This window comes from Carcharhinus amblyrhynchos, chromosome 10 (genome assembly GCF_965287045.1).
Source record: "Carcharhinus amblyrhynchos chromosome 10, sCarAmb.v2.hapA, whole genome shotgun sequence".
NCBI classification, from domain to species: domain Eukaryota; kingdom Metazoa; phylum Chordata; class Chondrichthyes; order Carcharhiniformes; family Carcharhinidae; genus Carcharhinus; species Carcharhinus amblyrhynchos.
Window position 1 is genome coordinate 89,873,629 of NC_137333.1, and position 16,027 is coordinate 89,889,655.

The window sequence follows — 16,027 nt, forward strand, 5'->3', positions numbered from 1 at the left end:
GACAGCGTTTATTGCCTGTCCCTAATTGCCCCTGAGAAGTAAGGGCTGTGGGAATGAGCCGCCCTCTTGAAATGCTGCAATTTCTGTGCGGTCACTAATCCCATAATGCTGGTAACAAGGTGGTTCCAGGATCTTCATCACTAAGGATGAAGGAACAATGCAGTTCCAAGTCAGCGTGGCATGTGATTTAGAGGGGAGCTTGCAGGGCTGGTGTTCCCGTAATTCTGCTGTCCTTATCCTTCTAGGTGTGGAAGGTGCTGTCGACAAAGTAAAAGTAAAGTTTATTTATTAGTCACAAGTAAGGCTGACATTAATACTGCAATGAAGTTACTGTGAAATTCTCCTAGTCACCACAGTCCGGTGTCTGTTCGGATCAATGCACCAAACCAACGTGTCTTTCAGAATGTGGGAGGAAACCCACGCAGACACGGGGCGAATGTGTAAACTCCACAAACAGTGACCCAAGCCGGGAATTGAACCCGGGTCCCTGGAGCTGTGAAGCAGCAGTGCTAACTGCTGTGCCACCATACCATCCAAAGACAAAGCCTTTGGGGAGTTGCTGCAATACATCTTACAGATGGTACACATTGCTGTAACAGTGTGCCAGGCTTGTAGGGAGTGAATGTATTAGATGCAGATCAAGAAGGCTACTTTGTCCTGGATGGAGTCAAACTTTTTGAGTGGTGTTGGAGCTGCACTCATCTTGAATAAAGGAGCATATTCTGTCACACTCCTGACTTGTACTATGCAGATGGTGGGCAGGCTCTTTAAGGAGTCAGGGAGTGAGTTACTTGCCATAGATAACCAACTATGACTGACTGTTGTCAATGCGTTCATTGGTGACCCGCAGGATGTTGATAATGGATAATGCAATAATAGTAACACTGTCGAATGTCAGGGGATTGTGGTTGGTTTCTCTCTTGTGTGGTGCTACTGTGCCTTTAAGAAATGTATTTTTGACATGTTCTCTGCAGTAGTGAGTGCTGTTTTTTTTCATTATGGTACTGGCTGCCTGATTCAGTATTCTTTTATTGCTGCTTAAATGGATTAAATGGGGTTTTGTTTATTTTTAATCTGGGCCTAATGCACTTTCTGGGAGTTTACAACCTTTTGAATTGCTGTGGGAGGAATGATTGACAGGTCAGGTGGGACCACTCTTCTCTCTCAAGAATTCTTTCACTTTAAATTTTGGCTGCCTGTGACTTAGAACCTGTGTAGAATCCAGACTGACAGCAGTGTTTCTGTGTCTCTCCCTGGTATTAGAAATTTAGCTCTTAGTAGCTAGGTGGCTAGTAGCCAGAGGCAAGGATTGCCTCTGTCTCTCAAAGTAGTTTGCTGGCTGGTAGCCCTATCTCTACCTCGAAGTCTGCTGAAAGTTACAGGGCTGGGAAGTCAGAGTTTCAATTTTCTATCCAAAGGACTAATTCACGGTAGGTGTTGCAGGACTTGGCAATCCAGCATCACGTGAACATCCTTGTTTTCTGTGCTAAATCTAGGATGAGTATATGTTTGTAAGGAAGTTTGGTGTGTTGGAACAGTACCTTTGGTTGTTAAAGTATATGAAATATCAGGATTATTTTCTTGTTTCTAATAGGTAAAAGTTATTGCTAATGTGTTAACTATATTCTTGAATAAACGTTGTTTGAGTAAAAAGCTCCCTAGTGGGTCATTTGAATCATACCTGAGGTGAGCTATGTGGAGTTTGCACATTCTACCCATGTCTGTGTGGGTTTCCTTTGGGTGCTCCAGTTTCCTCCCCCAGTCCAAAGATGGAAACATCTACGGAAACATTTTATGCTTACCCTAGTCAAATTCAAAGTGCAAAATTTATGGTCCAGGCTGACTTCATAAAACACCTTAGAGCTTCTGACCTGGATTATGACACTTGTTGGAGGTGGTCAGCGTCCAGCACTTGTGCAGCATAAATGTTATTTGCCACTTATCAGCCTGAGCATAAATGTTGTTTAGTTCTTGCTGTATCCGGGCATGGATTGCATCATTACCCGAAGAGTTAAGAATGGAATGAACACTCTAATTGTCAGCACTCATGGGCACTTCTGTCCTTATGATGGAGGGAAGGTCATTGATGAAGCAGTTAAGGATGGTTGGATTTGGAACACTGCACTGAGGAGCTCTTGTGGTGATGTCTTGAGGCTGAAGTGATTGACTTCTAACAATCACAGCCACCTCTGTTTGTGCTAGGTATGACTCCAACTATAGGAGAGTTTTCCTCCGATTTCTAATAACTTCAGTTGTCTTACATGTTCTTGATAATATACTCTGTCAAATGCTGCCATGATATTGCTCTCTCCACACCTCACTTTGTGGGTTTGTCCAAGTTCGAGGCAAGGCTCCAATGCAGTCAGGTACCAAGTGGTCTCGGAGGAACCCAAACTGAGCATCAGTGAGCAGGTTGTTGCTTGACAGTGGTGACACTTTCCATCACTTTCGAGAGAAGTACTGGTGTGGTAGATGGCTGGGTTGGATTTGTCCAGCTTTTTGTGGACAGCATATAGAGGGCAAATATCTGCTGATCCAACGACAATCAAGGGACACGATGTATTTCCAAGTCAGGATGGTGAGTGGCTTAGAGGAGAACATGCAGGTGGTGGTGCTCGCATACATCTGCTGCCCTTATCCTTCTAGCTGGTAGTGGTCTCAGGTTTGGAAGGTGTTGGTGAAGCAGATTGGGCATTGCTCCTTTGTCACCTCTGAATCCAATGCCTAGCTTGCTCTCTAAAGAACATTAATGGGACAGATTTTTTTTATCAATGACAATCCTCGGTTCTTAATTCCATATTTATTTAATTAACTGAATTTAAATTCTTCAGCGGCTATGGTCAGAATTGAACTTGCGCCTCTTGATCATTAATCCAAATTCTGCATTACTAGTTCAGTACCAAAGTCACTCTGCTACTTTACCTCTGAAATGTGCAATAGATCTTTGTCTGCTATTTGAAAAATGAAATCAGTGTTTGTGAGTCTCAAATGCGCTCAAGTTCTGCTTTAACTGCACACTCAAAAATAGTTTGCTGATCTCAAAATGACGATTTTCTCAAGAACCTCTAGTTCTTGGCATATTTAAAACAGCCTCATGCAAACAGTGCGCAACTCCAGCAAAAGTGGCAGTCTGCAAGATCTAACCTCGTTCCAAGTCTCAGGAAATTGATACATTCCCATTGTTGAGAAAGACATGTATGTGTTGAGTCTGTGATGTTAGTGTAACTTTAAGAAATGTTTTTTATAATCACGTACTCTGGAATTGTAAGCAGATGTTTTCAGTTTGTTTTTCTCATTGTTGCTGAGCTGTCTACAAGAGCCTTTTTATTGCTGCTTAAATGGGATTTGTTTATTTTTACTGGGATGTTTATGGCTCTGCATTGTTGGGAGAAAAACTGGTTGGCAGGTCAGGTGATGAGTTTTTTTTCATTTTCAGTTTGGAGCTGCATGTTTGAGTATTAGCTTTAGAAGGGAAATCAAGCTGGAAAAAAGTCTCTCTCTCTCTCTCTCCCCCGGTTTTGGAAATTCTGCTGGTTAGCTGAAAGCAAGGTCTTGCCTTTCTGAAGGGGGGAATCTGCTGTTGGTGGCTTACATGGAGTCCCTGGTGTTCTGGGAAGCTGTTCTGACTTCAAACTGTTCTGAGTCTATCCAGAGAACAGTGAGAAGTTTCACAAACCAGGTTGAAGTCCCAACAGGTTTATTTGGAACCACATATTCAGAGCACTGCTCCTTCATCACCTGATAAAGGAATGCCGCTCCGAAAGCTTATGATTCCAAATAAACCTGTTGGACTTTAACCTGTTTGTGAGATTTCTTACTGTGCCCACCCCAGCCCAGCACTGGCATCTCCACATCATATCCACTGCAATGTCATCCAAAGGTCTCAAGTCCAGTATCATGTGAGCATTAGTCTTTGCTATGCTAAACCTCTTTAAAGGGTCTTTTGTCTACAGGATTTGTTTGATTGGAACACATTAGATATATTTGTTAAGGGTTATACATTATAGCGGTTGGTCTGTTTCTTGTTCGCAATTGATAAAAGTTCTTGTTAATTTTCTTACTATGCATGTTAACTATATTCTTAAATAAACCTTGTTTGATAAAAGCTCCTTAGTGGGTCATTTGAATCACACCTGAAGTGAAACCTATCATGCTTATCCTAACCAAATTCAAGATGCAAAAATTATGATCAAGGCGGGCTTCTTAAAACACTTCGGAGTTTCTGACCTGAACTATAACAGGTCTCTGTTCTACAGTTCATAATTGATATTAACAATTATCTAAAATCAGGATTCCCCTCCTCCCACCCCACCCCACACATCTACCTGCACTGTCCACCCCACAGGAAGGTTTTCAAGGTTCATTTGCCTGGAGATTTCCTTTTCCAGTTGATCCATCCTCAAGTCCAGTGTTACATAAATCCATTCTAAGGTGTATTTCCATTAACATAGGTCCTGTTGTAATATGTTGGTACAATAATATGCCTTGGCTTAGAACATTCAGTGCCTCATTTTAATTTGGAATGCTATTTGAAGTATGAAAGTATTTACTCCCACCTTGTGTTACCATTCTCTCCCCTTTTTTTCTCTGTTTTTCCCCGTCTTTCTTTGAATGTGCCATCCTTTTATGTCACTTTCTCCCTCCTTTGTCCTTTTGCTCTCTACCATTTCCCTCTCTGTGCCTTGCTTACTCTTTCCACCCTAGCTCTGCTCCCATGTACTGATGTTGAATGTCATCTGCTACTAGGGTGACATGATTGCGTAGTGGAGGGTGGCACAATTGTTCACAGTTGCCTCACATTGCCAGGGACCCAAGTTCGTTTCCCAGCTTGGGTCACTGTCTGTGCAGAGTCTGTATGTTCTCCCCAAGTCTGCGTGGGTTTCCTCCGGGTGCTTCGGTTTCCTCCCACAGTCCAAAAGATATGCTGGTTAGGTGCATTGGCCATGCTAAATTCTCCCTCAATGTACCCGAACAGGGGTCAGAGTGTAGCGACTAGGGGATTTTCACAGTAACTTCATTGCAGTGTTAATGTCTTGTGACACCAGTGTGCTAGTTATGTGCATTGGTCGTGTGTTCCCTCAATGTACCCAAAAAGGTGCCAAGGAGTGGCGACTAGGGGATTTTCACAGTAACTTGACTGCAGTGTTAATGTAAGCATACTTGTGACACTAATTAATAAACTTTAAGACTTAAACTTTTTAGCCCATTCCCACTTCTTGTAAATTTCTCTTTGCAGTTTCATTTAGTTCAAGATTTGACTGATGCCTCTTACTTTGGAATGTGCAAATTCTTGATAGACACAGTGGGGTGCCATGACCTTGCATCAGATCCCTAAGGAATGCTATTCCCCACTATAAAACATTCTGGAAAAGCTGCCCTCAATAGCTCTTCACTCTTTTGGTTTATAATCTTGCCCTGATTGTGTAACCTCTATCCTTCTCTACTAAGCTCCCATGTGGCACTGACTTCTCTGTTTAAACATGCTTATCACTCTTTATGCAGACGCAAACGTGCCCCAGCTCAAAGTCGATGGTTAAATTTTTCACCTATGTACAACTAAAAATTGCAACGTGATAATAGAAAGAATGAAATGCAGCAATATTTTCTCCAGTCCACTTTTAATCTCAACCACTTCATGCCGCCTGCAAACATTTCTTTACAAAAGCTAATGGTCTTTATTTTGCTTGTGTCGTTAGAAACACTGTGAGCGGCAAAAATCTAACATCCGGATTCGATTCAGGCCATCCCTTTTCCAACACGTTGGTTTGCATTCATCGCTGGCAGGCAAAATTCAGAAACTGACAGTGAGTACCATTTTTAACTGCTGTCGCAGCGTGTCGTTTATAAGTTTGGGCTAATTGAAGGGAAAAGTGATGCAACTGTTAATTACATTTTTTTGATAAATTGAGTTTTTGCCTTACAGTTCAAGAATGATCTCCACCTTCCTGTTCGTGTTTCTTTTCATACCCTGGCTTCTGTGTAGTGAGGCTTCCTGCGGTGTGGAGTGGCTGAATCACAATCCACTCAAAACTGTGCTGCCTCCTCTGAGATTTGCCCGCAGTGCTGGTTTGAGCCTGCTGCAGTGTTACAGCTGAAGTCAGTACTGACATAGTGAGCTCCCTAACAGCACACAAGGAGCCAGGTAGAATGTGCCCATGGCCAGACTGTGCTAGTCAGTCTGTGCCAGGGAGCCTCGAGTTTGAGATGTCCCGTACGCTTGGCTGTAGCCCGCCTGGCACGGGAATTATTAACTCAACATGTCTGACTTACACTGACAGATTTGTGTAGTGTACGCTTAATGTTTAATCTAAACATAAATGACTGACCTTGTGTCCAGCACGTTTTTATTTGGGCTGCTAATCTTAGCCATTCAATTGAATTTAAATCCGATTTACCCCCTTCCGGAAAAAGAGACACACGCAAATTAGTCTCGCCAAAAATGCAGTTTTTCTGTATCTTTCTTGAATGCCCCATGCACTGTGTCAAGCATTCATTTCCTCCAGCCCAGGCATCTAACAAGATGCACTGCAGAGGCCAAGGCTCCTTTGGCAGCACCTTTGCAACCACTCACCATGTCCCCCCCACCACCGCTGCCAGACCTAGAATTATAAGGTGCATGGGAACAAATACCACCTGTGAGTTCCCCTCCAAAGCGCACACTGTCCTGATTTGGACGTGTAAGCCGGAATTCTCCAGTCACGCTGCAGCGAATGGAGTTTTGACTGAGCACCTAATTCTCCATTCTCGCTGGAGGGTGGGGCATTCGACTTCGGAGAATGAACCACCGTGTTGTCATTCCAGGCTCAAAATCCTGGAACTCCCTTCTCCACAGCCCTGTGGGTTTGCTGCACCGCAGTGGTTCAAGGAGTCAGCTCAAGTGGCATTTCGGAGCCAGTTATCTCCAAAATATTTTCCAGCTGACTCCTTCCATATTCCCTTGTGCAAAATATCATGGCTAAATTTATTTGTTCCTAGTTTTTAAAATAACAGAATGAAGTTCCCGGTTCAGTTTGATCAACTCTCTCTGCTCTCCCCACTCCAGTTTCAGTTTTTAAAATCTTTAAAATGTCACCTTGAAGTCGCCCCTTTTCCAGTGAGATCAAACCATTGTTCATAGGAACGTAGGAATTAGGAGCAGAAGTCGGCAAATTCAGCCCTTCGAGCCTGCTCCGCCATTCAATCAGATCATAGCTGATCTCCTCCTGGTCTCAAATCCACCTCCCCACCTGTTCCCCATAACCCCTTATCCCTTTTTTTAAATTAGAAATGTATCTATTTCCTTGAAACCATTCAACGGTTCAGACTGCACTGCGCAATGAGGCAGCGAGTTCCGCAAATCCACCACCCACTGCGAGAAGTAGTCCCTCTTCATCTCAGTGTTAAATCTCAACCTGTACCTGTGATTGTTCTAGATTGCCCCACCAGGGGAAACATTTGGTCTACACTCACTTTATTAATCCATTTTAAAATTTTATATACCTCAATCAGATCCCCTCTCATCCCGCTAAATTCCAGCGAGTACAAGCCCAAACTGATTAATCACTCCTCGTACGCCAACCCCCTCATCCCCGGAATCAATCTGGTGAACCTCCTCTGAACTGCCTCCAATGCCACCACATCCTTCCTCAAATAAGGACACCAAAACGGGACACCATTGTAATTGGTGATTCCTCAATGCTTTGATTCTCAAGAGGCATCGGTACTTGGTTAGGGTCAGAATCTTTCTATTAGCTTGAGATCTTGCAGCTCAATATTTACAAAACCGGTTTGTCCTTGATGCTTCCTCCCTCTCAACTGGCATTTTCCACCGTTGAATAGAACACAAAAGTCCTTCAACAGCTTAGCACCTCTTGACTGGAATAATTCCTTTGGCAGAGTTTTAAAATGAATTTTATATGATGTGTGAGAGGACGGGGAATGCTTAATATTGCAATTTGTCCATTTTATCACATTTTTGCACTGTTTCGCAGGAAAATATAACATGGTTTTACTTTTACAATTGAATTTAAAACGAACTGTCCAGTTTGCAATATTGGTGCGTGAAATTGTATGACTGTTTGTCTCATTATGCATCGATGTAGCTTTTATCCAGAACTTTGAAAGTCAGTAGATCAACAGATACATTTTGTGGGTTGTTGCATCTGTGTGGCCTGCAGTTTTCTGTCAAAATCAATCACTTGTGCTTGATTCTTTCTCCTATCACTAGTCATGCATGGTGAACTTGCACCATGCTGCCCCTTCACCCAGTCAAATGCTGAGTGTGTGTGTGTGCGGGTTTTAAAAAATGGGATTAATCAGCTGTAAAAGCAGCTGATTTGCAACAAGTCTTCTGTATGACGTCCCAGTGGGAAAGTTGAAGTCCCGTGATGGATTGCATGTTGAATGGGAGTTGTGCTGACTGTACCTCCCAGCTTGGGTCTGTGCTGGGATAACTGGAGACCTTAGAATCATAGAATCACTACAATACAAAACGAGGCCATTCGGCCCATCAAGCCTGTACCAATCACGTTCCTATCCTGGCCCTATTCCCATAACCTCACACATCAGCCCATCGAGTCTGCACTGACCTGCCCAGAATCCAGCCCTGTAACCCCATGCATTTACCCCACCAATTCCCTGAACCTACACATCCTTGGACACTAAGGAGCAATGTAGCATGGCCAATTCACTTAACTCACACATCTTTGGAGTGTGGGAGGAAACCGGAGCACCTGGAGGAAACCCACGCGGACTCGGGGAGAACATGCAAACTCCACACAGACAGTCACCAAGGCCGGAGTTGAACCTGGGTATCTGGTGCTGTGAGGCCGCAGTGCTTGCCACTGTGCCACCCCCAGTGAGCGACCAGTGAGGGAACTGCTGGAGATTCTAGCACATTCCTAATTGCTGTCTGGTGGCTTTTGTCGGGAAATGCACCTTAGTGTCATTGAATCGCACAGCATGTAACCAGGCCCTTTGGCCCATCATGACTATGCTGACCACCAAATGCTAATCTATACTAATCCCATTACTAGCACTTGGTCCATAGTCCATTATACAATGCCAATTTAAGTGCTGGTCCAGATGCTTCTTAAACGTTGCAAGAGTACCTGCCTCCACCACCCTCTCAGGCAGCACATTCTATACTTCCGCCACACTCATTTATCCATTCATGTTACATAGACGTTGCTGGCTGGCCAGCATTTATTACCCATCCCTCTAGCCCAAGGGCAGTTGAGAGTCAACCACATTGCTGTGGTTCTGGAGTCACATGCAGTCCAGACAAGGTAAGGACAGCAGATTTCCTTCCCTAAAAGACATTAGTGAACCAGATGGGTTTTTCCGACAATCCACAATGGTTTCATGATCATCAGCAGATTCTTAATTCCAGATTGTTTTTATTGAATTCGAATTCCACCATTTGCTGTGGCGGGATTCGAACCCGGGTCCCCAGAACATTAGGTGAGTTTTCTGGATTAATACTTTGGCGGTAGTACCACTAGGCCATTGCTCCAGATCACCTCACCTTAGAGCCACACCCTGTGGACTTATGATACCTCTGACTTGGTGAAAAGATTCTTACAATCTACCCTATCTATGCCTTTCATAATTTTGTATGTCTCAGTCAGATCCCCCTCAGCCTTCTCTGCTCCTGGGAAAACAAACCCAGCCTATTCAGTCTCTCCTCTTAGCTGTAACCTTCTATCCCAGGCAACTTATGGGCAGCATGGTGGCACAGTGGTTAGCAGTGCTGCCTCACAGCGCCAGGGACCCAGGTTCAATTCCCGGCTTGGGTCGCTGTCTTTGTGGAGTGTGCACGTTCTCCGAGTTTCCTCCGGGTGTTCTGGTTTCCTCCCACAGTCCAAAAGACGCGCTGGTTAGGTGCATTGGCCGTGCTAAATTGTCCCTCGGGCGTCGGAGTCTGACAACTAGGGAATTTTCACAGTAACTTCATTGCAACTTCTTTGTTAATGTAAACCCACTTGTGTCAATAATAAATAAACTTAAACTTGACTGGGTATTGAGTGAGGAATCCACCTGCAGCCCGACCCTGTAAGGTTCAACACTCGATTGGGAACAAGTGAAGAATAGTTGAGCTGTTTGGGTGGTTGGTAATTCTCATGTCTTTCAACATGAGCCTGATGACAAGCTAAGAAAATGGGAGCAGAAATAAAGCATCGCTGGGAATAGCCTGACTGCTTTGATCCTAAGGTTTACGACTTAATCCACAAACCTTCAAATGTTGAAAGCAAATACTGAGCATGACCATTGTTCAATCTTTAATGAATGTAATCACCTCAGCCTTGTCCTAACCGTGTGAAAAATTGTAACTGCCCTCGTTGAGGCGTATTCTTGTTTATCAGTGTGTGACTCTGATAGCCATCTGTAGGTACAAACAAATTCAGAACTCCATCAAAACCAAATGTAACTCATCCTGAGAATGAATTGATGACGGCTCCAAAGCAAAACTTCAAATGGTTCAACATCTGAGCCGTCATCAATTCAATTTTAGGATAAGTTACATTTGTTTTTAATGATGTTCTGAATTTGTATCCATCGATGGCTGCCAGAATCAGCATTAATAAAAAAATCATTTTAAGCTTTGCTTTCAGTCTTTGCTGTTTTTCAGAAGTTATTTGGTAACCACCTTGCAATTTTTCTGACAGCTCCACTGTTCTCTAATTGTAGAAGTCTTCCAATAACACACAAGATTTTTTTTTGGAAAATGTTGACTTTTGGTGAAATAGTATTAATTTATAGCAGTTATGAAATGTCACATTCTACCGTTGTTGCATTTTTTTTGCATTAAATAATGTTCCCAGCTTTTCTTTATATAATGCAAAACTGCTAACTTTTTTTACCTCCCCACCTCTTCCAAGGATAAAGATTTTATGAAGCCTTTACTTCACAAGATGCACGTCAACCCGCCTGCAGAGATTTCAACCTCACTAAAGGTTTACCAAGGCCATTCGTTGGATAAAGTGTACCTGGGAGAAGACTTCTTCTGGGGCGTTACTCCTCTTGCCGGTGACTACATACTTGTCAAATTTGACAAACCATTGAATATAAATAGGTAAGGACACCAATTTAGAACTGCAAAGCCTTCTAATAACAAGTCAGCCATTGTGATTTTCAAATCGAGTGATGGGGTGCAGAAAGATTGAGTACGTCACATCTTCAAGATTAGCATAGCTTATTCTGTATATTAAAATGTGTTCAATATTTAAAAATAATCTTACGTGACACCAAGCGCTCACTTTTTTTTTAGGGGAAAAGGACTGAAAAAGAGAAATAACCAAAAACTCATCAAATAAATTACCTTTGTAGAGGCTATAGAATTCCTACAGTGCAGAAGGAAGCCATTCAGCCCATCGAGCCCACACCCAGGCCGATCTCCATAATCCCACATATTTACCCCACCAATCCCCCTGACATTAAGGGTCAACTTAGCGTAGCAACAATCCCATCCAGGCCCTATCCTCATAACCCCACATATTTACCTCACCCATCCCCCTGACACTACGGGTCAATTTAGCATGGCAACAATCCTACCCAGGCCCTATCCCCATGACCCCACATATTTATCCAACTAATCCCCTGACAATAAGGGGCAATTTAGCATGGCCAAGCAACCTAACCCACACATCTTTGGAGTGTGGGAGGAAACAAGAGCACCCGAAGGAAACTCGCCCAAATAATGGGAGAATGTGCAAGCTCCACACAGACAGTGACCCAAGGCCAGATTTGAAACTGGGTCCCTTCTGTTGTGAGGTGGCAGTGCTAACCACTGTGCCACCAATGCCCCCAGGTTTTATTGCAGAGATGAGAAAGGCGTAGACAGAAGAATCAACGGAAAGGGTAAGAAATTACAGAGAGTGGGACCCACGCAGAGGAAGGCCTTATCATCAATAGTGGAACAAAGAAACAGTATGTACAAGAGGCAGGGGCCAGAGGAGCATGATGCTTGAGACAGGGTATAGGATTATTGGTGGTTTTAGGAGTGATGACAGGCCTAAGGGCTGTTGTGGGTAGTTAGCTCAATTTGCATCTTGACAGACACGGTACAGTATTAAAGGAAAATAATAACTGCTGCTGATTAAAACTGGTGTTAATTAACAGACAAAAAATTAACAGAATGTGTAGCCTAATGAGAAATTGAACAAGTTTTAAAGAATAATTTTAAAACCAGAGTTTTTACATTTTTTTTAATGGCATATCAATATCATAGAATACTTCTTCACTTCTCTGGATGTCCCGTCTAATGTCTAAGATTTCAGCTGGGCAGTTTATGCAATTAGACTTTCAATCAAGTCTGCATAGTATAAGATTGCATGTTAAATGAATGTTTGAAACATAACCTGTTATTGTAATCACAGTACTCCATCTTAAAGCTGCCCCACTCTTACATACAGTCCACGACCCCCGAGCAAGAACTGCAATAGATTTTTTTTTCTCTCTCACCTGCTTCTGAGTATTTTGGGATATTTTCACTATTTCAGAGTATCCTGAGTGAAGCACAAATTTTAGATTATTTATTTATATTTAGATTATAGCATCAGGTCTTGTAATGGTTTCGCTAATTTGTACAGCAAGTTGCTTCAATACTAACTTGTAATTGATTTTGTCCAGCCGTATTTCCCTCAAGCCGGTGTTGCAACCAGTGTCTCCACGTTCTCCTTCTGTTCAGTAGTATCTCACTGGGATACCAAGGTCCTCATTAAATTTTTTTTTCCTCAGAGTTTCATGAGGGAGGAGAAAAAATGGTGCACATCGCAGAGACTATAAATGTGTGGAAGGCGATGGCCTAGTAGTATTATCACTGGACTATTAATCCAGAAACTCAGTGAATGTTCTGAGGACCTGGATTCGAATCCCACCACAGCAAATGATGGAATTTGAATTCATTGAAAAAAAAAATCTGGAATTAAAAATCTACTGATGATCGTAAAACCATTGTCCATTATTGGAAAAACCCATCTGGTTCACTAATGTCCTTCAGGGAAGGAAATCTGCCACCTTTACCTGGTCGGGTCCACATGTGACTCCAGAGCTGCAGCAACATGGTTGACTCTCAAGTGCCATTGGGGATGGGTAATAAATGTTGGCCGGCCAGTGACACCCATGTCCCACGAATGAATGAAAAAACCATGTGTCAGTGTGGCAGAGAGCTCGTTCCTTCTGCCTTGCATGTTTTTTTGCACAGTTTTGCACACAAGCTCCTTTGTGAATTACAGCTTGACTTGGGTTGAACGCACGCTGAGGTGAAGTTTACTGATTTGAGTTCATGAAAGGCTAAGATGGACAAAGTGTTATGTATGTTTACGGGATTTTTTTTTAATTTGATGGAAGCAAATTGGTAATTTTAGACTTGCAGCATTTGAGGGCAAAGACAGGAACAGGTCCTTCGGCCAAACTCTGCTCATGTCCAAAGCAAGCCACCTCCCACTTTCAATCTCTTTCGATTCACTTCTTTCTCCCTCTATGATTCTCTAGTTTGCCCTGTAGTCCCTCCAGTTTAAATGTGTAAATCATGGAGAGAGGGTGCCCCTATCTTGAAGTGCCTCTTCCCTCACTTTCAAACGAGAAGGCACCTTGAGCTTCAAGAGCCTGCCTGCTACCCTTATTTGGATCTCTAGCTTGCCCTCTATTTGGAGGGAGCGACACTGTGGGCATCCAACCCATGGTAGAGCCTGAAGGCAGAAGACCACTGCCAAAATCATGCCCCGATGTTGCAAATTTCGAACCAGTTCTTGGGTTATCCTATTATCAACAAACCAGTATTTACTTTATTCTTTCACGGGGAGGCAATGGACTAGAGGTATTATCGCTAGACTATTAACCCAGAAACTCTGATAATGTTCTGGGGACCTGGGTTCGAATCCTATGACAGCAGATGTGGAATTTAAATTCAGTTTAAAAAAAAAATCTGGAATGAGAATCTCCAGATGAAACCATTGCCGATTGTTGGAAAAACCCATTTGGTTCACTAACATCCTTTAGGGAAGGAAATCTGCTGTCCTTACCTAATCTGGCTGACCTGACTACAGAGCCTCAACAAAGTGGTTGACTCTCAACTGCCCTCCAAGGGCAACTAGGGATGGGCAATAAATGCTGGCCAGCCAGCAACACCCGTGTATCATGGATGAATAAAAAAAGGGAGCAAAGCCAGCATTTGTTATCCATCCTGGATTGCCCTTGAACTGAGCAGCTTGTTAGGTATTTCAGGGGGCAGTTAAGAATCAGCCACATTACCGTGTGTCTGAAGTCACATGTAGTAGTCATCTAAATGGGTTTTTACAGCAACTGGTGATAGTTTCATAGTCATTTAAGTACTTTTCAATTCCAGATTTATTAATTGAATCTAAATTCCACCAGCTGCCATGGTTGTGATTTGAACCCATGTACCCAAAGCATTGGCCAAGGCATCTGGGTTACTAATCCAGTGACATTATCACTGTGCCACTGCATTTGAGGGTAATGATTACTGTTTAATCTTGCACTTGAATATTGTGGTGTGTGTGTGTGTCACTGTGGTTAGCACTGCTGCCTCACAGCACCAGGGCCAGCTTCAGTTCTTGGCTTGGGTCACTGTGTGGAGTGTGCACAATCTCCCCGTGTCTGTGTGGGTTTCCTCCGTATACTCCGCTTTCTTCCCGCAGTCCGAAAAACATGCTGGTTAGATGCATTGACCCGAATAGGCGCCGTAGTGTGGCGACTAAGGGAATCTCAGTAACTTCGTTGCAGTGTTGATGTAAGCCTTACTTGTGACTAATAAATAAACTTTACTTTTGCTTTACTTTAATACGCTAAAGATAAAAATTGTAATATTTTGGATTTCTTCAAAGCTGACTGGCGTTTGGCAGTCTTGAATCATGGAAGGATTTTGCAAGATTGATTTACGGAATGTATTTATCTTGGTCAATTCTAGAATTACTTTTCTGTCATATCAGAAAATAGATTTTCAAATTTTCACTCTGAAATGAAAATCTTTTGTCACAGGCCAACAGCCCACTGATATCATGCCTGCTTAAGCTGTAAACACAGTGTGGCTGTCTGTGGGTGCATCACAGCTCCAGCTACACAGCCATTTTAACACAAGAGCCAGAACATTCTACCAGTGCATTCACAATGGGCCAAATGGCCTCCTGCACTGTCACTGTGATTCTGTGATTTTACTGACTGGAGCGGAACCCTTTCCCTGGGACCTCTCGTCACTCACAGAAAGCAATCCTTAATACTCTGCATGCAAATTACACAGTTGAGAAGCACCAAGTACAAATTCTGTGTTAGCGAAGTCAAGTTTCATTCTTACCAAATGAGTGCTTTCATGACAGTGTGAGGTGTTTTGGAGAACAGACTGTTTTCTGCACCTCTGTGTCATCTCTCGTGTTAATAGAATGTCTTTTTTTTCAATTCTGTTCAATTACCTCCTCTGTTTAGAGAGCTTTGAATGCAGAGCAGGCATCAGATTTAAAGGTTATGAAAACATTGTAAGTGGTGACCTAGTTTCTGCTCCATGTTTAATGAGATTTCTTTTGGGCATCTGTGCCTCACAATCACAAATGAAATGGAATTCTGCTTCAAGTCGAGTGATGAAGATGTACTTAAAACAGCGTTATATGTGCTGTGAATTCAGCCTATCCAAATCGCTCGATGGAAGTTGCCACATGAATCAGACATTGAAGTATCTCTATTTATTCTAGCCTTTGGTATTTGTGACCTTGGTCAATGCAGTATGGTTTTCCCGTGATTGTAATTAGTTACACACTTTAATATTCGATGTTTTATGTCAGGAGGCATCGTGTTTGTACACAGGTCATGGTTTATCTTTCAAAACAACCTGAGGGAAGACAATTCGGACAACTGTCTCTCCTCAAATTTTGTAAAGCACTGCCATCAAGTGGCAGAATGTAGAAATGCCTGCCGTTTAAAGGAGTGAGTGTGGGTTCTCCACTGTCCTGGATGACTGCGGCTTCAACAACACCCAAGAAACTCGACACCATCCAGGGCAAAGCGGCCCACTTGATTGCTACCCCTTTCACAAATA

At 42.9% G+C, this 16,027-nt stretch overlaps 1 protein-coding gene across 1 annotated transcript in view; it reads left to right on the forward strand.

The window, feature by feature from the left end:
* mgat4a (alpha-1,3-mannosyl-glycoprotein 4-beta-N-acetylglucosaminyltransferase A) overlaps window positions 1–16,027 on the forward strand; it is a 254,102-nt gene that overhangs the window by 220,680 nt on the left and 17,395 nt on the right. The window contains exons 10-11 of the mRNA XM_080197570.1: window positions 5,697–5,804; window positions 10,860–11,053. Of these exons, the coding sequence (XP_080053696.1) occupies window positions 5,697–5,804; window positions 10,860–11,053 (302 nt within the window). The remainder of the gene's footprint in view (window positions 1–5,696; window positions 5,805–10,859; window positions 11,054–16,027) is intronic.